At 45.1% G+C, this 23,243-nt stretch overlaps 1 protein-coding gene and 1 long non-coding RNA gene across 4 annotated transcripts in view; one reads left to right on the top strand and one right to left on the bottom strand.

The window, feature by feature from the left end:
- The window catches only part of LOC136768674 (telomerase protein component 1), a 38,474-nt gene extending 17,312 nt beyond the window's left edge, over positions 1-21,162 (top strand). Inside the window, exons 23-56 of one of the 2 annotated variants that reach the window (XM_066722983.1) lie at positions 97-214; positions 650-835; positions 1,022-1,197; positions 1,427-1,577; positions 1,862-2,041; positions 2,520-2,612; positions 2,981-3,113; positions 3,400-3,562; positions 3,708-3,841; positions 4,244-4,332; positions 4,533-4,647; positions 5,882-6,122; positions 6,325-6,445; positions 6,758-6,882; positions 7,985-8,084; positions 8,183-8,338; positions 8,582-8,794; positions 8,915-8,971; positions 9,090-9,231; positions 9,516-9,743; positions 9,907-10,070; positions 14,294-14,401; positions 14,631-14,738; positions 14,918-15,047; positions 15,504-15,604; positions 15,836-15,968; positions 16,417-16,547; positions 16,803-16,924; positions 17,067-17,195; positions 17,623-17,722; positions 18,092-18,200; positions 18,472-18,554; positions 18,833-18,937; positions 19,197-21,162. In XM_066722983.1, the coding sequence (XP_066579080.1) occupies positions 97-214; positions 650-835; positions 1,022-1,197; positions 1,427-1,577; positions 1,862-2,041; positions 2,520-2,612; positions 2,981-3,113; positions 3,400-3,562; positions 3,708-3,841; positions 4,244-4,332; positions 4,533-4,647; positions 5,882-6,122; positions 6,325-6,445; positions 6,758-6,882; positions 7,985-8,084; positions 8,183-8,338; positions 8,582-8,794; positions 8,915-8,971; positions 9,090-9,231; positions 9,516-9,743; positions 9,907-10,070; positions 14,294-14,401; positions 14,631-14,738; positions 14,918-15,047; positions 15,504-15,604; positions 15,836-15,968; positions 16,417-16,547; positions 16,803-16,924; positions 17,067-17,195; positions 17,623-17,722; positions 18,092-18,200; positions 18,472-18,554; positions 18,833-18,937; positions 19,197-19,316 (4,564 nt within the window). In that variant the 3' untranslated portion in view covers positions 19,317-21,162. Of the gene's footprint in view, positions 1-96; positions 215-649; positions 836-1,021; positions 1,198-1,426; positions 1,578-1,861; positions 2,042-2,519; positions 2,613-2,980; positions 3,114-3,399; positions 3,563-3,707; positions 3,842-4,243; positions 4,333-4,532; positions 4,648-5,866; positions 6,123-6,324; positions 6,446-6,757; positions 6,883-7,984; positions 8,085-8,182; positions 8,339-8,581; positions 8,795-8,914; positions 8,972-9,089; positions 9,232-9,515; positions 9,744-9,906; positions 10,071-14,293; positions 14,402-14,630; positions 14,739-14,917; positions 15,048-15,503; positions 15,605-15,835; positions 15,969-16,416; positions 16,548-16,802; positions 16,925-17,066; positions 17,196-17,622; positions 17,723-18,091; positions 18,201-18,471; positions 18,555-18,832; positions 18,938-19,196 lie in introns of both variants that reach the window. The other variant, XM_066722982.1, reaches the window with a different exon arrangement.
- Positions 104-16,810, bottom strand: LOC136768683 (uncharacterized). Of its 2 annotated transcripts, XR_010822012.1 has the most exons (5): positions 16,721-16,810; positions 15,535-16,588; positions 15,331-15,453; positions 14,593-15,058; positions 104-193 (listed from the first exon to the last, which is right to left on the bottom strand). It is a non-coding gene; the product is annotated as an uncharacterized LOC136768683 (long non-coding RNA). The 2 variants fall into 2 exon arrangements; XR_010822011.1 differs by lacking the exons at positions 104-193; positions 16,721-16,810 and adding an exon at positions 12,375-14,409 and having other exon boundaries at positions 15,535-15,652.
- Positions 21,163-23,243: the final 2,081 nt, after the last annotated feature.

Below are 23,243 nucleotides of genomic sequence, written 5' to 3'. Positions count from 1 at the left end.
CCTACTAGTTTAAGATGCCACACTGTGTTCAGACAGTTTGTTTGCCGTTCCTCATCACCTTGTTTCGTTTTCTTTCCTCTCCACTCTTCCCCTCAGTTACCCTTCCCAGTGGGGCGGCGTCATCGACGGGAAGCCTTGCACCTCAGGTCTAGAGGTGTTCAGGAAAGCCGTCCTGGATGACCTCTGGGGGGCGCTGTTGGAGCAGTTTGTGCAGGTCAGTGCAGAATGGTGGTGGACTGCCCTTACCTAATTATAAACGTTTTTTTTGTCCCAACATTGTACACTGACATTACGATGCGACATTTATATAAAAGCATTCCATAGAAACAAGGTATATAGGCACACAAATAATACAATGTAAACATTGTAATGGACATTTAGACATTTAGTTCATTTACAATGATTGAGAAAGCTTAAACAAAACGCATATAGGATATGTGCACACAAAATAGATTTGGTCATATTCATGGAAATGACAGAGATCAACCTTCATGAATGGTGCAGCGAGCAGTATCTTTGTTGTCCATTAAGAGAACTGTGTGTTCAGGGGTAACTATCTCCCTCTTTTGTACTTTCTCCCTTTCTTGCTATCTTCCTCACAACCTCTCTCTCTCCTTCTCCTTCTCCCTGCACTTGTGTGTCCATGCAGGAAGACGAGGGCTCAGAGGCGGGCTCAGAGGTCACCAAACAGGAAGTGTACCAGGAAGCCCAGCAGCGGCAGTGTCAGGGGCGGAGGAAGCTGGTCGCCACTGCTGCCGGCAAAATCCGAGAGTCTGGGAAGGGAGGGCCGGTGCTTGTCCATTGTGGTCCAGGAGAGGGGAAGACGGTTTTTATGGTAATGTAACAAGGTCTTAATTAGGATTTCACTGGGGAAGGTTGGGAGAGCTCCATTGTCTTACTGGTTCATATGGACATGTCTGCCAAAACTAGAAGATTTTATACACACACCCTATAAGAATAGATTGTATTGTATATAGATTTGGTAGGTTAGACTGATAATTTCTCCTCCCCCAATCCACAGGCCGCACTGGCTAATGAGCTCAAGTGCCCGTCAGGCAAGACCCCCTCCTACGATGTCATTTCCTACTTTGCCGAGGCCAGCCAATCATCTCGTAGAGTGGAGCAGCTGCTGCGCTGTCTCGCCCAATGGCTGGAGCAGAGGCTACCGAGGGAAACTGAGCTTCCCATTACATACAGGTAAAAGAGAATCAAATTTCATTGTTTTGCGGTTCCAAGCAAAAGATAATTGATTAACGCAGCATAGGAGCAGCTTCGGTTGTCAGTTGCTCACAGGGTTTGAATTGATCTGAATTGGATTGCATCGGAGATGCCTGTGTTCCTAGCTAAAGTGATTCCCAGTTCTGCTAACCTCTTGTGTCACCTCCCAGAGCTTATTTTGATCGGACACTTTTTGCATCTTCCCCAGGGAATTGCTGGCAGATTTTCACACACAGCTGGATGCACTCTGTGTTGCCCGTAAAAAACAGCCGCTGGCCATTCTGGTCGATGGGGCGGACTGCCTGCAGGATGCCCAGGGCCAGCCGGTCTCTGACTGGATCCCACAGCACCTCCCTCAGGTAGGAGAACTGCAGTATGACTTAATTAGGTGTATTGTGCTGGGGCAGTACTGCTATTGAATGCTGCTGTCTACAGGATATAATTGCTGAGCTGAGCTTTGCCACACTAGGTCTATTAAGCCTAGCCTTGATACACGTCACATGCTGATGCCTGCTACACTGCAATAAGATATTTTCTCAAGCCTGTTAAAAGTTTGTGATCTAACAAAGGGAACTCCATTCTGCCGTTCCTCCTTCCTTCGTCCTTCTTTTATTATTTTGTATTTATTCCTCCTCCTCTACAGGGCGTGACTCTGGTGCTGAGCGTCACCTCCAATTCTGCACTCCAACAGTCCCTGGCCAAGAGGAAGGCAACTGTGCCATTTCCCCTGGGAAAGCTTTCCCTGCCGGACAGGAAGGAGATCGTCCAGAAGGGCTTAGCGGTGTACGGGAAGAAGCTGAGCGATTCGGCCTTCAACAACCAGGTAGCCAGGGAAATGGGCATGGTGTAAATTAATCACGTGTGCATATGGAAGAAGCTGGCAGGTGTAGGCTGGAGTTTGCAGGTTCACAACCAGAGCAGTTTCGCTAGCCAAACACCGCTCAATTTCCCATGGCAATGCAGTACCCCCAGCAGCTCCCTCAGTTATTTAAACTAGGTTATTTTACTGGAGCATTCTGGGTAATGTACCATGCTTGTGTGGCAGGGATGTAAACCCACAAACCTGGAGTTGCTTCTACCCACTGCACCACACCAAACCACACCACACCGCACCGCTGTCACCAGCACCGTGCCATGACGCTTCCAGGAGAATGGCGACACATCACCCATTCTAGAAATGGAGACCAATCAAGCACTCCCACTACACGGTGAAGGGTTCTTGCCTGTTAGGTACAGGAGACCAATGGCCCAGAGTTACAGCTCCCCATAGTGACACTTTTTCCTCTCGCTGTGCCTCTCAGCTGCAGACTCTCCTGATGAAGAAGGGCTCTGTCAGCCCCCTCTACCTGCGCCTGGCCTGTGAGGAGCTGAGGGCCTTCGCGGTGTTTGAGAAGGTAGAGTGATTACCCCCACCTCCCCAGCTCAGTCTTTAAGCATCCCTCTGAATATCTCTTTGTTTGGTTTAGTTTGTTTAAACTGTGTTTAAAAAGTATGGGATAGGTGGCGCATAGGAGCGAGGGGGGAATAAACTATGACTGAAACTTGCAGGCAAATCCAGTCCTCCAGGGCTGCTGTGTGCTCTGGTTTTCATCCCATTGAAAGGGGTTTGAACGGGGTCCCTGTGGGACTGCAGCCGCCTGGCCCCCCTCCTTGACTTCCACTCTTTGTTTACGTTGATCAGAGCAAAAGCAATCCGTTCCTGATTTAGGGATGTGTGTGTCAGTGAAGCCTGCGGGGCTCTGACCATGCTGCTGTGTTTCAGATGAAGGATGCCCTGCAGACTCTGCCCTCGTCCCTGGGCCAGCTGGTCCAGCACTCTCTGTCTCGCCTGAAGCTGCTGTATGGTGCCGAGCTGCTGTCCGGGGCACTGGGAGCTCTGACCGTCAGCCAGGCTGGTGAGGAAACATTTACACCTACACACACTGATGCATGAGTTTACGTACGCAGTGGCGATTCTAGAGTCTGTTGGGGCCCTAGGCAAAAATTCCCCAGTTGCCTGCCTTGCCAGTTCACAGGCTGCACTTCTGTACGTACACACATGTACCAATTGAGTGCAACTGGACTAGATACACTGATGGACTGATCAGTGGACAGGTGGACTGGAGGTGGCAGACAGATAAGATGGACACATGTTCAAGTAGGCATGGAAAGAGCCAATGGGAACTTGTTTTTGTCTGCCAGGTCTGAGAGAGCAAGACCTGTACTCCCTACTGTGCATGTGCAATACACTGGCCACCAGAAGTGGGGAGGAGCCTGCCTGGCAGGAAGTGATGCGTGCAGCAAGGCAACCCGGGAGCCGCATCCCCATGGCAACCTTTTCAGAGCTGGCCCGGACTATACAGAGGTATGTCTTGATAGCCTCAGTTCCTTTAGTCTCGTTCTGTTCTGTTTAAGGACTTTCTTCATTTCCTGGTTGTTCTTTCATTGCTTAATTCATAAACGAAGGAATGGAAGAGAGAGCCTAAACTTTAGCCCCACCTCTCCTCCAGCATGATTGGCCAGTCTGACGTCCAAGACCCGGACTCCCGTTTCTGTCTGGCCAATGACGATGTAAGATCAGCTTTTGAGGAGCAGTTTCTGCCAAGCCAGGAATCCGGGAGAAGGGCCCACCTTCTGCTGGCAGGTACAGTACTGGAGCCCTCCCCCCTGCCAAGAAGAATTGGTTGTTGCCTTAGTTCAACATTCAAGGAAAGATGGACTGAGCCATTTGCTATTAGAGGGTTGAATGTTCACTGACATAGGATGTTATCCCCAGTGACTTGCATGCTGATGGTTATAATATATAATCAAATATATTGTGTAATAGATTCCAGTCTGTTTAGTGTGTCAGTTCCGTGTATATTGTATATGCTTGTTTTCCTGACCCTAATTACACCATAATTGGATAGGAGACAATTCACCAGTCAGCCCCAGATGTGAATTGAAAGGTGCCAGCTGTGATACTGTTAAGAAACAGGTGTTCATTCTGTCTCGTTTCCCTCCGTGTCTCTCATGGTCTCTGTGTCTCTATTCATGTGTCTCCCAGCTCACCTCTGGACGCTGGCTGACCCAGGTGGCAGAGACCGCTTCCTGCACTGCGAGGCCGAAGCCCTCCGTCACCTGCCCTTCCACCTGGTCAGTATGCCGGTCAGAACTAACTCTGATCCTGAATACTGCTAAAAATACATGAATAAGTAAATATTCAATTCAATGACTTTAGTTGGGAGTCACTGACTATCTCTGTCTTGAGTCTAGTGTCTCAAGTTTGTGGGGCTCTGTGTCCTGGGACTCTGTCTTGTCTAAATCTTGAGCCAGTGTCTCCCTGCCCTCACCAGGTGAAGGGGGGCCAGCTGGCTGTCCTGCACTCCCTGTTGTCCAGTTTCCATTTCCTGCATGCCCATGTCCGGCTGGGCCTCCTCTCCCATCTGCTGGACACCTTCAGCCTGTCTGGTGAGTACGCAGCCCCTCACAGAGACACTAGCGTGTACATTCCTTACAAACCAGCCACGGCCTCCTATGTCCCCATCCCCAAGTCTTAAATTCCCTCACTTGCTCTCTATAAAACATTAGCAATTGTCCACATGTGTACATTTCATAGTAGTATTGTTACAATAGAATTTCTGCAATATGCAATATTTAAGCAGCTTCTTCTGTACACATTGTAATTGTATTAACCAATATAATTAGTCTTATTGCACTTTTATACAGTCTATATATCAGCCATAACATTATGACCACTGACAGGTGAAGTGAATAACACTGATAATCTCGTTATCATTGCACCTGTCAGTGGGTGGGATATATTAGTCAGCAAGTGAACATTTTGTCCTCGAAGTTGATGTGTTAGAAGCAGGAAAGTAAGGATCTGAGCGACTTTGACAAGGGCCAATTTGTGATGGCTAGACGACTGGGTCAGAGCATCTCCAAAACTGCAGCTCTTGTGGGGTGTTCCCGGTCTGCAGTGGTCAGTACCAGTAATAGTGGTCCAAGGAAGGAAAAGCGGTGAACCGGCAACAGGGTCATGGGCAGCCGAGGCTCATTGATGCACGTGGGGAGCGAAGGCTGGCCCTCGTAGTCCAATCCAACAGATGAGCTACTGTAGCTCAAATAGCTGAAGAAGTTAATGCTGGTTCCGATAGAAAGGTGTCAGAACACAGTGCATCACAGTTTGTTGCGTATGGGGCTGCGTAGCCGCAGACCAGTCAGGGTGCCCATGCTGACCCCTGTCCACTGCCGAAAGCGCCTACAATGGGCACGTGAGCATCAGAACTGGACAACAGAGCAACGGAAGAAGGTGGCCTGGTCTGATGAATCATGAGTTCAGGTGTTGACTTGGCCTCCAAATTCCCCAGATCTCAATCCAATCGAGCATCTGTGGGATGTGATGGCCAAACAAGTTCGATCCATGAAGGCCCCAACTCGCAACTTACAGGACTTAAAGGATCTGCTGCTAACGTCTTGCTGCCAGATACCACAGCACATCTTCAGAGGTGTAGTGGAGTCCATGGCTCCACGGGTCAGGGCTGTTTTGGCTGCAAAAGTGGGACCTACATAATTTTAGGCAGGTGGTCATTAATGTTATGGCTGACCATATGTGTGTGTGTATATGTATGTATGTGTGTATGTGTGTATATGTATATGTATAGGTAGTTCAAATGACCCACTGTAGATTCTTATGCTGTAGATTCCTCAATGGAGTTGGAAGATGGGGTGACCCATGGCGAGCTGGAGGCATGCCATGATTTTCTGTGTCGTCACGCCCCCATCCTCTCCCATTGGCCGGCACTCTTTGTCCAGCAAGCTCTCAATGAACCTGAGGGCTGCGCCGCCCAAGTCTGGGCCCAAGGGATTGTGGGAAAGGAGACGAGCTCGGTGCGCTTGCTGAGGTGGCTGAACAAGCCACACGAAATCCAAAAGAAGGCCACGTAAGGGTCAATGTGAGATGGATGTCCTTGTGTTTCCCTTTGTGTCTCAGTGTGTCTGTCTTAACCAGGCTTCAGTTTGAACCAAGTATCCAAACTGGTATGCAATTGTAAAGGTATTATGAGGTATGCCTAGAGTGCCTGGGAAAACTACATAGACACTGTATGGGTAAAATCCCACATCGTTCCCCTTCACCCCCCACAGTGACACAGTCACCACTTTTCACTCTGTGCCAACCTGTGTGAGCATGCAGCCGAAGGGCAGACTGGCAGTTGTGGGAACTGGGCAAGGATCTCTTCACATCATCAACACAGAGACTGGGCAGGTATGGCTAGACTTGTATGGTTGTGCTTTGCTACAGCAGAACCAGAGTGAAAGAAGGTGTATTTAATATCCAGGTGTAATGCTTTGTGTTAGCATTATAATAGTTGAATCCTTCACTACAGCCTGAAATAGATGGATCATAAATATTTTACTTAATGTTTACCCCATCACCATTAGGAAGTTACTACCTCCTAAACTACTTGGACAACTAAAGTTCCATGTGAGAATATAAGTTTTTGGACATTGCAGCTTTAGTTTTTTGTCAAGAAGTGGTGTTTTGGGTAACTTGTCTTGTGATTGGTCACTGTCACAGGAAGTGAGGTCACTGATGAGCTCCTGCGATGGCATCTCAGGGTGCGTGTTCCTGCAGGAGGGGCTTCTGGGCTCCACCTCCTTCGATGGGCAGATAGAAGTGTGGGACATCGACAGTGGTTGCAGGTTCCACATTTAGCTATTTCTCCCCTCTTATTTGATGTCAATGTTTTTCTAATAATTGCGGTCTCACCAATTTCAGCTGGGCCTCAGCCAGATTGAATCATTTCCTTACCTGCAAATTACAAGCATGTACCGCATTGCAATTGAATTATTTGTCAGAAGCCATGTTCTACTACTTTTATATAGCAAGAGTTAAAACAATAGGGTAAAAATTGGTTAAGGCACATTGGCCTAGGCAAGTGATTGAAGTTGTGAATTGATGCATAAATGAATGAGGCAAACTTATATAGACCAGTGGTTCTCAAACCTACAGTACCTCCTACCCTGCTGGTTTTTGTTCCAACCGAGCTCTCAATTACTTAATTGAACCCTTAATTGAAGTAGTAATTTCCTAAATCAAAGCCTTTTCTTGTTTTTTAATACTAGAGGTTTTAAGTTAAAGGGTATGCAATCTTTTACAGAAACATTTTTTTTGTTATACTGGTTGAAAGTCTCTTCACATCCTGATAGCAATCAATAATTTAAGTGGTCTAAATGTAAAATAAAAATATCTTCTGTGGAAGGGACAGGACTAAAAAAAGGATTGACCAATAATGATAGGATGTCCTTCCTGTCTGTCAATCTATATTTGCATACCGCCGCGCAACTTGTTCGCGCAGACAATCACACGTCATTAGTGCGGGAACCTTGACACTGTGCAGAGCGAGCGCGAGAATGGAAGTTGTGCCGCGGCTACTATTTTTAAAAAACATATTAACCGTACATAAGATGTTTACGTTCGTTATATTTGTAATGTCTAACCTGTGAATGAGACATGAGGTCATCTGAAAAGCGTTGCGATAGATTCCGCCAACATGGCGCTGAGACTATATATAAGGAAATTATTAAGGAACCAACATTTGATCAGTTACACAATTTAAAGAGTCAAATGTAATCAAATGAATTATATTAAGTGTTCAATTAATTAATTGAGAGCTTGGTTGGAACACAAACCAGCAGGGTAGGTGATACACCAGGACAGGTTTGAGAAGCACTGATATAGACAACAAAACAAATTAGGATGAGGAACTGGTCAGAGTCAACTAGATCTATCTTCTCCTTCTAGGACCGTGGAAGTTGATGCCCACAAGAACAGCATCACGGGATGTGATGTCACCACTGACAGGAAGAACTTGGCCACAGTGTCCCTGGACTCTAAGCTGAAGGTTCGAGAGACTCTTCAGTTTTTCACCATTCTTTTTTACATACTGTTTGTATCCAGCTAGCACTTATTTAATTCCCATCATTAATTTCTTGTCTCCAGGTGTGGGCAGTGCCAAAGGGCAGCCTGGCTGCCACCCTGAACAACCCCTGCCCTTTGAACTGTGTGACCTTTCACCCCGAGGGTCATTTGGTGGTGGCAGGTGGCTGGGACAAGGCGGTGAGGCTCTGGAACTGGCTGACCGGGCAGAGTGTGGCGGTGAGTGGATAAAGCTCTTCATAAGCTGCAGGGAGGTCAATTCCTGTTTCTTGAATTTTTTTATTATTTTTTTTTAATATGAAATGTAATAAATTTAAAAATAACAAACACTCTAATCACTACTTGGTTTCATTACTTTGCATTTTCTCTGATTTGTGTGCATTATTTATGACTTCACTGTGTTGTAAATCACAGGAAACCTTGTCTTTCAACGAGACTCTCTCTCCCTCTCCCTCCTCCCAGACTCTATCAGGTCATGAGGTGTCTGTCCGCAGCCTGTCCTTCTCTCCGTCTGGGGGGCTCCTGACCTCAGGCTGTCTCTCTGGGGATGTGAGGCTGTGGTCAGCACCAACCTGGAAATGTGTAGGGCACTACAGGGCCCACCAGGGGGCAACAGAGGTGCTGCAGTTCATGGAGGGAGGCAGGCTCCTGCTGAGTGGTGGCTCGGACAACATGGTGAGATGGGTTTCGGACACGATTGTCCCTCTCTGTCCTCTCCATCTCTCTCTCTCTCTCTCAATTACTCATTTGAGGTGTCTGTACTATATTATCATCTCCCCCTGTTCCATGTCACAGGTGCATCTGTGGTCTGGGAGTTTGGGTCTCTCTATCGGCCAGCTGGGAGACAGCATGGTGAGTGAAAGGCTGATGCTGTTCCCACCTATCAGGCTCCAAGCAGCTCCAATGGGCGGTGCTGTCCAGTACAGTGAGGGTGGGCGAGTATTTAACCACCTCTCCTGTTGTATCATAGGAACGGTCTACAGCATCCCAGGGGCAGGGGTCCGGCCGCTCAGCAATGGTGGAATCTCCTGCCCTGTGCGTGGTGGTCGCGGGGGACTACGTTGCTGTGGGTTACCAAAGCGACGGGATCCACCTGTACCATCGGGATTCGGGTAGGTCTGTCAGTGTGTGTATGGCTAGGCCGTTCTGGGATTCACAGCATGCAATACTTCCCAGTTTGACTTCTGGTTCAATTATGATTTTTGGCTATGTTAGAAGACCACTGAGAAGTTGGGAAGATGAGATTGGAGGCTTTGCTGGTGTTATCTTGAAAAAAGTCTCTAGATCAAGGCAAGTGAGGAGGCCTTCATCCAGCAGCGGATCAACAATGGTTGTATAAGAGGTATAGAAATCACAAGTATTCATTCCTCCATCTCTCTGCCTTCTCGCCTTTTAGGAGAGCGACGGTGGGCGAGCGAGGGCCCCGGAGTATCTGTGCGGTGCCTGCTTTGGCTGCAGACTGAGAGCCAGGCCGAGTTGCTGGTGTCTGGCGGTGATGATCACATCGTGCGCTTGTGGTGCAGAGAGACGGAGGGGCACATGAGAAGTCTGTGCCGTTTGGGGGGCCATCGAGGGCCCATTCTTGCCCTGGCTTGCTCCCCAGATCTCCTGGCATCAGCGTCGGGTAAGCTCTAGCTCAGTCGATTTTTGGATGGGATTTGGTTCTGTGCTAGTGAATTAGACGCTGCTTGCCTGGACTGTTCAACACCTTATTGCCAGATACTTTCTTTCTCCTTTGTGTAATAAAGCAGACACACTTATCCTTCCCTCTCCTCTCTTTGTCTCAGAGGACTTCACCGTCAGTCTGTGGTCAGTCCAGTCATTGCAGGATCAGGCCGGTCAGTCCGGTGATCTCGCCCCAACCTCTGTCCTGAGAGGCCACACCGGAGGGGTCACCTGTCTCTGTTTCAGCCCCAATGGTCAGGAGCTTCTCTCAGGTGGCAAAGACCAGGTAAAGGAGTGAGGAGTAAGTGGATACCAATAATGAGCTAGTCTTAATGAGGTTAGTCTAATGAGGATTAGTGGTAGGAGTGTGTTACAGACCACGCAACTCAGATATTCAGAAAGATGTTGCATTGTACAATGTAATCAGGACTGCATGTAGCAAGGATGTGAGTGTTATAATGGGGAACTTCAATTTCCCAAACTTAGACTGGGAAAGCCCAGTGGGGACTACAGAAGCAGAAATATAAATGGCTGAGATGGTAAATGACTGCTTTCGAACTCAATTTGTCAGGGAACCAACCAGAGAGAGTGCATGCATTGACCAAGATAGTCAGAGGAACACTAGTTAGAGAACCAATAGCAAACTGTGATCACAACATGGTTAGCTTTGAGGCATTCTTTCAAAACACAAGGTCCAAGTCTAAAACAATGGTCACAATTTTAGAAAAGCAAATCTTGAAGGTATGAGGCGGCACTTAGAAGAGTCAGTTGAAAACGGATGGTTATATTTTAAGAATATACTACTACTACGGAGAAATTTGTACCAAATTTTAGCAAATTGAGGACCAAAAATGTTGGCCAAAATGGTTTAATAGAGGTATGCAAAAAATATCAATAGAGAAAATGTTGTATAGTGCATACAAAAGGGATCGAGACTAAACAAAATACATAGAATATGTTGAGCTGCAAAGAGACCTTAAGAAAGGGATCAGGAAACCAAAGAGGGAAATAGAAAGAAACAGAGCTCTTGGAGCTAAAACTAATGCAAAGAGCTTTTTTCAGTATTACAACAGCAAGAGGTCAATAAGGTAGGAAGTGAAACAGATAAAGAGCAAAAAAGACTAACAAGATGTGGCAAATGTTCTAAATGAGTATTTCACAGAGGTTTTTACAAAGGAAAAAATGGATAACATGCCACAGGTCAACAATCAGTCCAGTCAAACCCTAAGAGAGATCAGGATAAATGAGGAGGAGGTACTAAAGGGACTAGTAGAACTAAAAGCAAATCACCTGGGCCAGATGGTATATTTCCAACAGTACTTAAAGAAATGAGGGAAATTATTTATAGGCCGCTAACTCAAATATTCCAAATGACACTTAGAACAGAGGATGTGCCAACTGACTGGAAGACTGCAAATGTCATACCAATCCACAAGAAAGGGGACAAAACAGAGCCAGGAAATTACAGACCAATCAGTCTCACCTGCATCACCTTTAAAATGTTGGAAAAAATGATTGGACAGAAAATAGAGGAGCATCTTAATGAAAACCATATTCTTGGAGATGGTCAACATGGGTTTAGACGAGGCAGATCATGTCTTACTAATTTATTCGAATTTTTTGAACATGGAACTGCAGCTGTAGATCATGTGAAAGCATATGATATACATAGATTTTCAGATACATTTTGACAAGGTTCCTACCAAAATTGGAAGCTGTAGGCATTCAGGGTAATGTAAGTAGATGGATTATAAACTGGTTGATGTGTAGGAAGCAGAGGGTGTCAATTAGAGGAGTTGCTTCTAACTGGAGTGAGGTTGTTAGTGGAGTTCCACAGGGATGATCTCGACTCTGGGATAGTTAGCAAACTTGTCAAATTTGCAGATACCAAAATCGGTGGCTCAGCAGATACAATCTCTGCAGCACAGACTATTCGAAGAGACTTCGATAATATTCAGTTGTGGGCCGACACCTGGCAGATGAATTTCAATGTGGACAAGTGCAAGGTAATACACGCAGGTAACAAAAATGTCCACTATAATTACACTATGGGAGGAATAGAACTAGATGAAGTAACGCATGAGAAAGACCTAGGAGTCTATGTGGACTCCTCACTTTCTCCATCCAAACAATGTGGGGAAGCAATAAAAAAAGGCAAACAGGATGTTATGGTATATTGTCAAAAGTGTAGAATTGAGAACAAGGGCAGTAATGTTCAGACTGTCAAATGCACTAGTTAGAGCTCATCTGGATACTGTGTACAGTTCTGGGCTCCACACTTCAAGAAGGATATCGCTGCTCTAGAACATAGACTGGATAGGATCCTTGGATCACTCAGTTATTAATGGACACTCGTTCGTAAACTTTATGTTCTTAAGGTGGGCCTGAATCATAACGTTGCCCTGCCCATAAGCTGCACATTACAAACCTGTATCATAGTTTAACTTATTGGCAGATGGCATTTTCTACTATGTATAAAAAAAAAGGGTGTTGAAGGCAACATTTTGGTTTGGATTTTGCCCTGATTGATGAGCAAGTGGTTTAACTTTGTAAACTGAAGCATACATACATGAGACAAAACCACATAAAATAATTTAATTATTGAAATACTTTATTTTAATTCTCTATGATGGTGAATTGGTCAGATCTCGACTGAGCGGGAATTCTGAAATGTTCTAGTATTTATACATAAAACAGATGTCAGGCTATGTCAGGGGTAGTCAATACCCCAAATCAGGACCGCCAGACACTTTTGACTGGACCGCGAGAATAATTTTAATTAACTTATTATTATTATTTTGTATGTAATGTTACAGAGGTTTGTTGCACTTCTTGTTATTGTGTGGAACCCAGTAGTAGCCCTTCCTGGCTATTCGCCAATATACAATATATGAGGTCTTACATCCTGGATTGTAAAAGCTGAGTCAAGATGTCACAGTCAAGGTGAAGAAAGCAAGAAGGAAAACAATCAAAAACACCAGAAGCATAATAAAGCTCTGTGAAGTGCTATCTAACAGGGATTAATAAAACTGCTATTACAAGGAGGAGGCAGAGTTAGTTTTCTGGCACTGGAAGACCACAGTGGTCTGGAGGGGATGTATGGAGAGAAGTGTCTGAAGGTAACTTGGTGCAGTGTGGTTGAAACAGCAGTAGGTGAGAGCTTATATATAGAGCTCATGTTCCTGTTAGTTGATTGCTCGCAGATTCCAGATTCGGCATCTCTGTACATTACATTATTTGTCATTTAGCAGATGCTCTTATCCAGGGCAACTTACATTTGTACCCATTTATACAGCTGGGCATTTTACTGGAGCAGTCTAAGTGAAGTACCTTGCTCAAGAGTACAACAGCATTGGCCCACCCAGGATTTGAACCCACAACCTTCCAGTTATGAGTCCAGAGCCCTAACCTCCATTTGCTATCCACAGTGCTGCCTACATATTCTGGACTGGGGCAAGAGCGTCTCTTTGTACTCCTCAAAAAACAAAAATACAAAAAACAAAAAAGGTATTTGGTTTGTTTTCCTGATTTCTATAAATAAACAGATAAACTGTGGATCGTTTGTCATGTGGACATATTTCAACCTCGCCTCCAAAATATAAAAGTGCACACATGACCGGGGCCATTGCTTGTGTTCACCTAGAAACTCCTATATCAGCGGCGGAAACAGCTGATTTCCAATGAAGATGCATATTTCTAGCAGGGACTTGTGCATCCTCACCCATTCAATTTCAGAGACCCACCAAAATAGAACTGTGATTGTGCAGCAAACTAGGTTCCTGGTGCTTGTCAATGTCGGTTGATGTGTGATTTTTCACTGGTGATATGCGGTTGTGAAGCAAAGATATGTCCAAGATTTTGAGCTATGTTTTTCGACTTCGAAATAACGCAGAATCGCGCATTTCAGGTCTTCAATTGTCAAAATCTGTTGGGGGAGGACCACCAGACCCCCCGCCCTGATTTACCATCATGTCCTCATTTTTCAACATTAATTTTGTGCTGTGGGGCAAAGGGTAAATGGTATAGACTTGAATCTAATAACATACAAAATGCTTGAAAGTTTATATTATGTTTATATGCCTACAAAAATCTTTAACAAATTAAAATTTAAAGTGGTCTGAAACAGTTTTACTACTAATATTTACATTGATATAAACGTTTTATTTTTGTACTTTGTCAAATTAATGTACTAAATATAAGCAACTAGGTATATTACTAATTCACAGAATTGTGTGTGTGATGGAAACGATCATTTGAAGGTGTGATTTCCCCCCCCCCTGATGTCTGGACCTTGAATATACCTTGACCAAGAAATTTGGACTGACACAAAATAATTGACTACCCCTGGGCTATGTGCTTCGGGATTCACAGACAGGGTAATGTTTGGCTCTTATCTAGGCCTTAGAGTCTCTCTTGTATTTTGTTAAGCTTTCAAACGGCGATGGCATGTTCGTGACGGAGTTGCAGACGTTTCTCAGGGGGTTGTTTGTTTGGTTCTCTCATTCACAGTCTCTGCTAGTGTGGGATGTAAGTGCGTCTCCCCCACGTCTGTCGCGCTCCTTCCTGCACTGCCACACTGACTGGATCACCGGCTGCACCTGGACTGAGAGCACCCTGGTGAGGAGCTGGATGGAGGGATGCATAGGCCACGGGATGGACAGATAGATACATTTACAGCTCTCTACGTTCGATACATATCTTTTAAAATTGTGGAATTTTGTCTCAGAACTGATATCACGTCATGTGTATAATTACACTCACATTTCTAAGTTGTCTTGCTGGTATAAAATATATTAATACTCACTCACACTCTCTCACTCTCTCCCTCTCTTGTCTCCTGTGACAGGTGAGCTGCTCCAATGACTGCCTGGTGCGAGTGTGGGACCCTGCATCTGGCCAGTGCTTCAGGGAGTTTGTGGGGCAGGACTCCCCCCTGAGCTCAGTGTGCAGTCTGGTGAGTCCTTGAGACGGGCCTAAGTCATTGTGCTTGAGTTGATTCCCCTATTAGTAGTAGTTGTCCTGATATGATTTTCTGTCCAAGAATTCACTCTGCAGCCAAGACCAGATCAAGTTGTTGACCTTGCCATTGTTTGGAGTGGTTGACGGTTGTCTTTGTTTGTTTGTTGACATCAGGGTGAGTATGTGCTGGCGGGCTCGGGCAGCGGGGAGCTTGCAGTGTGGCAGTGGGAATCGGGAGTGGAAGTCACCCGGATCCCAGCTCACTCGGCCAGGATACACCACTGCACCGCCTACTGGCACTCTGGTAAGCATTCGCTAAAGAGGGGGAGGTCAGGTTGGAGAAACACATGGTCAGAGCGTGAATGAGAGAGGGATGAGATTGCAGTCGGAGCAAAACGGAGAGAACGAGAGGAAGGGATGTAGAGAGAGATTTTCGATGGAGAAAGTAATTGGGGGATGGGTTAGGGTTGTAGGGGGAAAGAGGGTGAAGGGGAGAGAAAAACATTTGGGGGTAGGGTTGAAGGAGGACATGAGAGGGATGGGAGGAGTGGTAAAGATGAGCAGAGTGCTCCATGACAGATACTCGCCTTTGTTCCTTCTTGATTGTGAGCTGACGGCATGCAATTATCTAAAGCAGCAGCTGCTTCTGAATCCACGTCGACGGCCCCAGCTCCACACCTCCTCAGCACTTCTATGGCTCCCCAAGATGACTGTATATGAATTTAATTAATCAATTAATTAAATTAATTAACTTTTTTAGGTGCTAAAGGTGAGATCCAGAGCCAACACACCAAGTCCGAGGATCTTGCTGTTGCCACAGCGTCTGACGATGGGACGGTGCAGCTGTGGCTCCCCCTGCAGGTGAGAGGGTGACCTGCTATCCTCGGGGTGGCTAGGACCCTAACGCAGGATTGTCTCATTAACAAGAGGAAAAATGCTTTATAATGCTGGCAATTACATTAGCCATGACACTGCAACAAGTGTTAATAACAAACTAAAAAAATATGTAATTAAACATAGAATACTAGTATGAAATATGTAATTGCATCACAGCTGAAACCAGTGTAATCCACTGATCCTCCCTCTGTGTAGGTGGAGAACCGCGGCTCACTGTCGGACCACAGCGGAGTGATACGCGGCTCAGCTCCCGAGGAAGAAGTACCGGCGTTCCTCACGGTGGCCGAAGACCGCACCATGCGAGCTTGGAGCATCTCCACAGCGATGGGTAAATAATAACGCCACCTCTGATCTCTGACCTCACTGGTAACAATCCAGCAAAGCGGATAAGCCTTGTCACTTTAAGACGCCAACCAAAAATAGCAATCAGTCATGCAGTTCTGTCCTCCACTAGTTCGGAACAGGCTTCTGCTTGCTTTTAATTTCAGTGTATGGTAACACTGTATAATACTTTGTGCTGTAAGAACTGGGTAAATACAACACATAGATGCACATAAGTACTTATGTTGTTAAATTAATACATGTATAGATACACCATAGCATAGGCAACACATTACCCCACACTGTAATTATGTATATATACATACTAAATACACCATAAGGACATAAGTTATTAACCTACCACAAATGTCCCACTTCATATTAACAGTTTAGTATTTTCCATAGTAAATGTAGTTATTTTACCAGGCTCTAATCATCTGTGCTGTTCTGTGCAGAAAATCCAGTCTCCAAGAAGGGGGGCACCACGGCTCTGTGCTTCTCCCCCTGTGGGCAGCTGCTGGTGTCTGGGCACGGGCAGGGCCAGCTGTGCATATGGCACCAGAACTCTGTCATCTGCAGCATGCAGGTAACCGAGAAACACCTAGGACACGCACGTGCACATGGACACTTGCACGCAGGAACACACACATGCATAGTCATACTCATGAACACACTCGAACAATGACGCACAAAAAGCACACCCTAAACAGGTCACCAGGTCTCGTTAAACATGTGCCAGGAAGTGTAATATATTTATACCTAATTAGTGGTCATTGTAATCCTCTTCACCCGCTGTCAGTCCCTTGCTCAACCGTGACCCTGATTGTGTCCCTCGCTGCAGGTCAGTGACTGTTTGGTCAGCTCTGTGGCGTTCATGTCAGAGAGGGAGTTTGCAGTGGCCTGTTTGGACAACACGGTGACCACATGGAGACTGGAGTGGACGCCTCCACAGACCACAGCACAGTGAGCACAAAAGGAGCATCTAGCTCAAACTGGGAGGGGGACTCCTATCTTTCTCATTTCCCCCTCCTCTCTCTCACTCACTCTCTCACCCCCCTCCCCTCTCAATCACTCTCTCTCACCCCCCCTCTCTCTCCTTTCTCAGGGTTAAGCCGCTGTCTTCCTACCCTGTGGACTCCTCCGTGCTCTTCCTGCACTACTCCTGTGTGCTGTTGGGAGCCTGCGCTAATGGCAGCATCATTCACACGATGGATCCCATGCATATTTCCATTGAGTATGCATCACTCTTCTCTGAGACAATGAAGAGATTGAGCTGTAGCGGATGGATAGTTACATGAATATATAGTATCTGAGAGAGAGCAAGAGAGAGACGTCTGGGGCACAGAAAGAGGGAAGGACAGATGATGAGAGAAAAATGGGAGGGAGTGAGGATGAAAGAGAAGCAGAAGGCGGTGGTTGAAGGGAGAAGGAGAGGGGTGCATAGAGAGAGTCAGTCATAAGGGCTGACAGCGGTAGGGCAGTTGTTCTGATTCTTATTATTTAAATGACTTCATCTGATGTGGTTTTGACAATCCATACCATAGTGTATCAAAATATGCCCAATATGATAAAAATATCAATTATCCTCAGAAAATGTACAGTGATTAAAAATGAAGGTGTGAGAGGTTTCATAAATGATTAAATAAACATCTGTATTCCAGCTGGATGGACAGCTTTCACATCCTTGGAATACAAGAGAATGACAGCAAGAGCCTGTGGTTGGTTGCGGCAGACGATTGTACCTTAGAAGTGGGCTTCGCTGTGAGTACTTTCTTATTCTTCTGAATCTTGTTTCCTTACTTAGCGGAGTACAGATGGGTCAACAAGTCTGGCTTTAAGGTTTAGGGTATGTGAAGCTACAACTGTGGCAGCAGCAGCTACAGGAATGGAAACGGTTACAGTAGCACTAATGGATAAAGCCACAGTGGCAGGAACTTATAAAGTAACAGTAATGGATGAAGTTACAGTAACTGGAAAACCATAGCAGTGGTGGTAACAGTTGAAGTTACAGAAACGATGGGGGAGCAGATAAACCAACATTAACAGATAAAGGTACAGAACAGTAATGGATAGAGTAACAATAACAATAGCTGCAACAGCAATGGGGACTCTTCTCTCGTCTTATTTCAGTTCGCCATGGGGATAACCTCTAACGCGTTCAACACCTTGGACCTGGATCAGCACGAGAGTTCAGACACTGACAAGAGCTCCTGGACCACGGCTGCCACCATTCATCAAGGTAAAGCTCATGGCCAACCTGTGTTCAAGGGAGGCAGGATTTAGTCCTTATCGGAGTTCCTGCATGTTGTAAATCAAAAAGGCTAACCGTCCCCCGAGTCTTGAGCAGCAGCTCATTCCATCTAGTGGTAAGGAAGGGGGAGGGCTAGGTAATCGTTCCCGCAGTCAAGCAAGTCTAGGCCGAAATGAGCTCTGGTTGACCTTCAGCTTCATAGACCTCTGTGTTGGGGTGGTCCAACCAGTAACATCTCTCTCTCTCTCTCTTGATGCAGATGTGCTGGTGTGTGGTGATTCCAGTGGGAATATTTGGTACAAGGCTCTCCCAGATGAGAAGGGTTGGATTAGCAAGAAGCAGGTAGGAGAACTGTAGTGGTTCTAATAAGTACACAGCAGGTGTTTGTGTCCACACTTTATACATATAGGTATACAGTATATGCAGCAGCTCTATAGATGTATATATGGTGTGTCCTGTATGTATCTGTGCATCAGGTGTGTGTATATATATATTCAGTACCGAACAGGGGGTCCAGTCAGTGTGTGTACTCCAAGTGTATATATACAGTACAGTGTGTGTTCTCCAGGTGTATATCTACAATCCACACAGCTGGTTGAGTGTGACTCTGTGTCTCACAGGCCCACACAGACCAGATCAGCGTGCTGAAGGTAACGGAGAGAACCATCATCTCGGCATCACATGACCAGAGTGTGAAGCTGTGGGACCGAGGGACCAGGAAACAGGTGCTGGGGGGGGGCAGCTTGTTCAAAGATGTGGGGTGGGATAGAGGGTAGAGTTTTAAAAACACTTTACATTTAGTGTCCCTAATTACCGTGTATTTACTGTAATTACTTGTTACAATGTAAATAGGCATAATTACACTGGTAGTTACCAAGTAATTACAGTGTAAATACACAGTAATTAGCGACACAAAGTAAAGTGTTATCCTTATTGACTGATTGTTCCTCTGCTCATCTTGTAATTTTTGCTCCATGTCCACAGGTTGGCATGTTTCTGTGCCAGGCTCCTGTGGTGAGTCTGGCCCTGAGCCCCAGCTGCCCCACTGAGATGGCCTGCGGAGACAGCCTAGGGAACGTGTACCGCATCGCCTGGGGAGAGTGAGGACAAGAGCCGAGTGGGAAGGGGGGGGCAAGGTGGCTGAATCTGAAGATGCCAGATGTTTTATTCTATTAATGTCATTTGTCTCAGTTGTGGAACGGGCTCTGCTTTTGCATGAGTAAGAGGCAGGGGCACTACTGTGTGTAGGGGAAACATTTGTAGGTTTTCTCACAGAGAGCGTGGCATCTTGTTTTTATGTCTCTTCAGATGTATATGAGTTCACCTTATGCCTCATGACACCAAAGGGCTTTTTTTTCCTCTCTTCTGGTCTTTTCATTTCTCGCAATGACTATTTAATTTTCCAAATTCGTCAGTACCGATTTAAGTAGTGATTTTGAATTGAATCTAGAAATATATAATACAAATAGACAAAGTACTCTTACTATTACTAGTAGTAATAATAATACACATAATAGGACATTTTTCAAACACTTTCAAGGTAAAATTGCATACATACATATATACATGTGCATACATAAGAAAACTAAGCAAGGAGTTTTGCTGAAATAAAAGCTTCATACTAAGTAACTGACACACCATGAATGAATGCAATGCTGATTTACACAGCAAATGACTAACATGTACAAAAGATAAGGATGATTTCAGATGAAGACTCAAACTGAACTCTGAATGGATGGGAGCAGAAACAAAGAACAGAGTATCTGCTGCCCCTCTGTTAAATGCTGTCCCTAACCTCAATGCTTTTACAAACTGGGGGAAACACAGTTCTTTGTACTCAAGTCAACCAAGACAGTGCTCCAAAACCAAGGCTGATGCCGTACAATAGAAAAGAAAGATAGATCATGGATTAAGTCCCCTAGCGGGAAAAGGCACAGGAATGTGCACTTTGTACAGATGAAGGACTTCACTGTCATCACAATTTTGCTGTTTGAGGCCTGCTAAACAGGAAGCATGTACTATTTCCTACCACCTAGATGTCTATCTTATTCAAAAAGCCTTCAATTTGCTTCAGTTATTTTCTGCTGATTTGCAGTCACAGCTGCCAGTCGTTCCCTCCAGTTCAGCCATTTATCATAACATAGAAATCATCAGTCGTCAATGGCAAGAGCTGTGGTTCTGTAGCTTCTGTGGTCTCCTTGATTGTGGGGGAAGTTTTTACATAAATTTAGTGAGAGCTTCAGTTTTGCACAAAGTGTATATTTAGGAGTCCCATTTCAAAGCAAAAACACATTGTGCAGTTCTATACAGTCACATGATTCTTTGCTTTTTTTCCCTTACTTTTGTTTGTTTATTCCTCCCATTTTGCAACATTGTCTGTCCACCCACGCCTTTCCTAAACAAATGCACTAAATGTTTGTAAAAGCATGAATCATGTCTGTAACCATATAATTTGTGTTAGGAGAGAGGAAGGAAGTCAGGAAGAATATAAGTTGAATGCTTTTATGTTTCTCTATAATTTTTTTAATGTTCTTAGCGTGCACTAAACCAAAAGCTCTATACCCCACTGTGGTTCAGTGGTCATCGTTTCAGCCTTGTGATGACCATAGTAGTGGCCTAATTGTTTTATCATAATCTGAATCGGAGTGTCTAAGGCCTTCTTACAAGGGCAACACTTAAGTTTTATTTACATGATTTTTGATGATTATTACTATCAGCATGAAGGAGGATTATTCATTTTCAGACAGATGAGTTATATTAGTTCACTGACAGATTTTGGACTGGGTGTAATTGTTGGGAGGTCAGTATATGGGAGAATGGGGGTGGACACTTTCTCTCAGGCTGTGTCTGTCCAAAAATGAATGGAATGTTTTCTGCAAGGTTGCATACACATGGAATTGTTCTGTGCCCTTACACTGTATTTCAGCTTCATTAAAGGTGGTGGAAGCTCTGAAGTTTGTTTTTCTTACACACTTCTCAGGAAATTCACAGTTCCATTTACTTTGTAGCCCTGCCCCAGCTCAGAGGGGAACTGATGCAGCAGTGTTAAAGCCAAAAGCTCAAAGTTTGGTGGTGTCGTTAGTGAGAGGTAGAAGAAGAATATTATACGTAAATTATATGTATGTGTATATGTGTGTGTGTGTAATATATACAGTGAGGGAAAAAAGTATTTGATCCCCTGCTGATTTTGTACGTTTGCCCACTGACAAAGAAATGACCAGTCTATAATTTTAATGGTAGGTGTATTTTAACAGTGAGAGACAGAAAAACGCATTTCAAAAAAGTTATAAATTGATTTGCATGTTAATGAGGGAAATAAGTATTTGATCCCCTATCAATCAGCAAGATTTCTGGCTCCCAGGTGTCTTTTATACAGGTAACGAGCTGAGATTAGGAGCACTCTCTTAAAGGGACTTAAAGACACCTGTCCACAGAAGCAAGCAATCAATCAGATCAAACTCTCCACCATGGCCAAGACCAAAGAGCTGTCCAAGGATGTCAGGGACAAGATTGTAGACCTACACAAGGCTGGAATGGGCTACAAGACCATCGCCAAGCAGCTTGGTGAGAAGGTGACAACAGTTAGTGCGATTATTCGCAAATGGAAGAAACACAAAATAACTGTCAGTCTCCCTCGGTCTGGGGCTCCATGCAAGATCTCACCTCGTGGAGTTTCAATGATCATGAGAACGGTGAGGAATCAGCCCAGAACTACACGGGAGGATCTTGTTAATGATCCCCATGCAGCTGGGACCATAGTCGCCAAGAAAACAATTGGTAACAAACTACGCTGTGAAGGACTGAAATCCTGCAGCGCCCGCAAGGTCCCCCTGCTCAAGAAAGCACATGTACAGGCCCGTCTAAAGTTTGCCAATGAACATCTGAATGATTCAGAGGAGAACTGGGTGAAAGTGTTGTGGTTAGATGAGACCAAAATCGAGCTCTTTGGCATCAACTCAACTCGCCATGTTTGGAGGAGGAGGAATGCTGCCTATGACCCCAAGAACACCATCCCCACCGTCAAACATGGAGGTGGAAACATTATGCTTTGGGGGTGTTTTTTTGCTAAGGGGACAGGACAACTGCACCGCATCAAAGGGAAGATGGACGGGGCCATGTACCGTCAGATCTTGGGTGAGAACCTCCTTCCCTCAGCCAGGGCATTGAAAATGGGTCGTGGAAGGGTATTCCAGCATGACAATGACCCAAAACACACAGCCAAGGCAACAAAGGAGTGGCTCAAGAAGAAGCACATTAAGGTCCTGGAGTGGCCTAGCCAGTCTCCAGACCTTAATCCCATAGAAAATCTGTGGAGGGAGCTGAAGGTTCGAGTTGCCAAACGTCAGCCTCGAAACCTTAATGACTTGGAGCGGATCTGCAGAGAGGAGTGGGACAAAATCCCTCCTGAGATGTGTGCAAACCTGGTGGCCAACTACAAGAAACGTCTGACCTCTGTGATTGCCAACAAGGGTTTTGCCACCAAGTACTAAGTCGAAGGGGTCAAATACTTATTTCCCTCATTAACATGCAAATCAATTTATAACTTTTTTGAAATGCGTTTTTCTGGATTTTTTTGTTGTTATTCTGTCTCTCACTGTTAAAATACACCTACCATTAAAATTATAGACTGATCATTTCTGTCAGTGGGCAAACGTACAAAATCAGCAGGGGATCAAATACTTTTTTCCCCTCACTGTACACTCACCTAAAGGATTATTAGGAACACCTGTTCAATTTCTAATTAATGCAATTATCTAACCAACCAATCACATGGCAGTTGCTTCAATGCATTTAGGGGTGTGGTCCTGGTCAAGACAATCTCCTGAACTCCAAACTGAATGTCTGAATGGGAAAGAAAGGTGATTTAAGCAATTTTGAGCGTGGCATGGTTGTTGGTGCCAGACGGGCCGTTCTGAGTATTTCACAATCTGCTCAGTTCCTGGGATTTTCACGCACAACCATTTCTAGGGTTTACAAAGAATGGTGTGAAAAGGGAAAAACATCCAGTATGCGGCAGTCCTGTGGGCGAAA

This window comes from Amia ocellicauda, chromosome 14, assembly GCF_036373705.1.
Source record: "Amia ocellicauda isolate fAmiCal2 chromosome 14, fAmiCal2.hap1, whole genome shotgun sequence".
NCBI classification, from domain to species: domain Eukaryota; kingdom Metazoa; phylum Chordata; class Actinopteri; order Amiiformes; family Amiidae; genus Amia; species Amia ocellicauda.
This window is presented reverse-complemented; position numbering and strand designations above follow the sequence as displayed.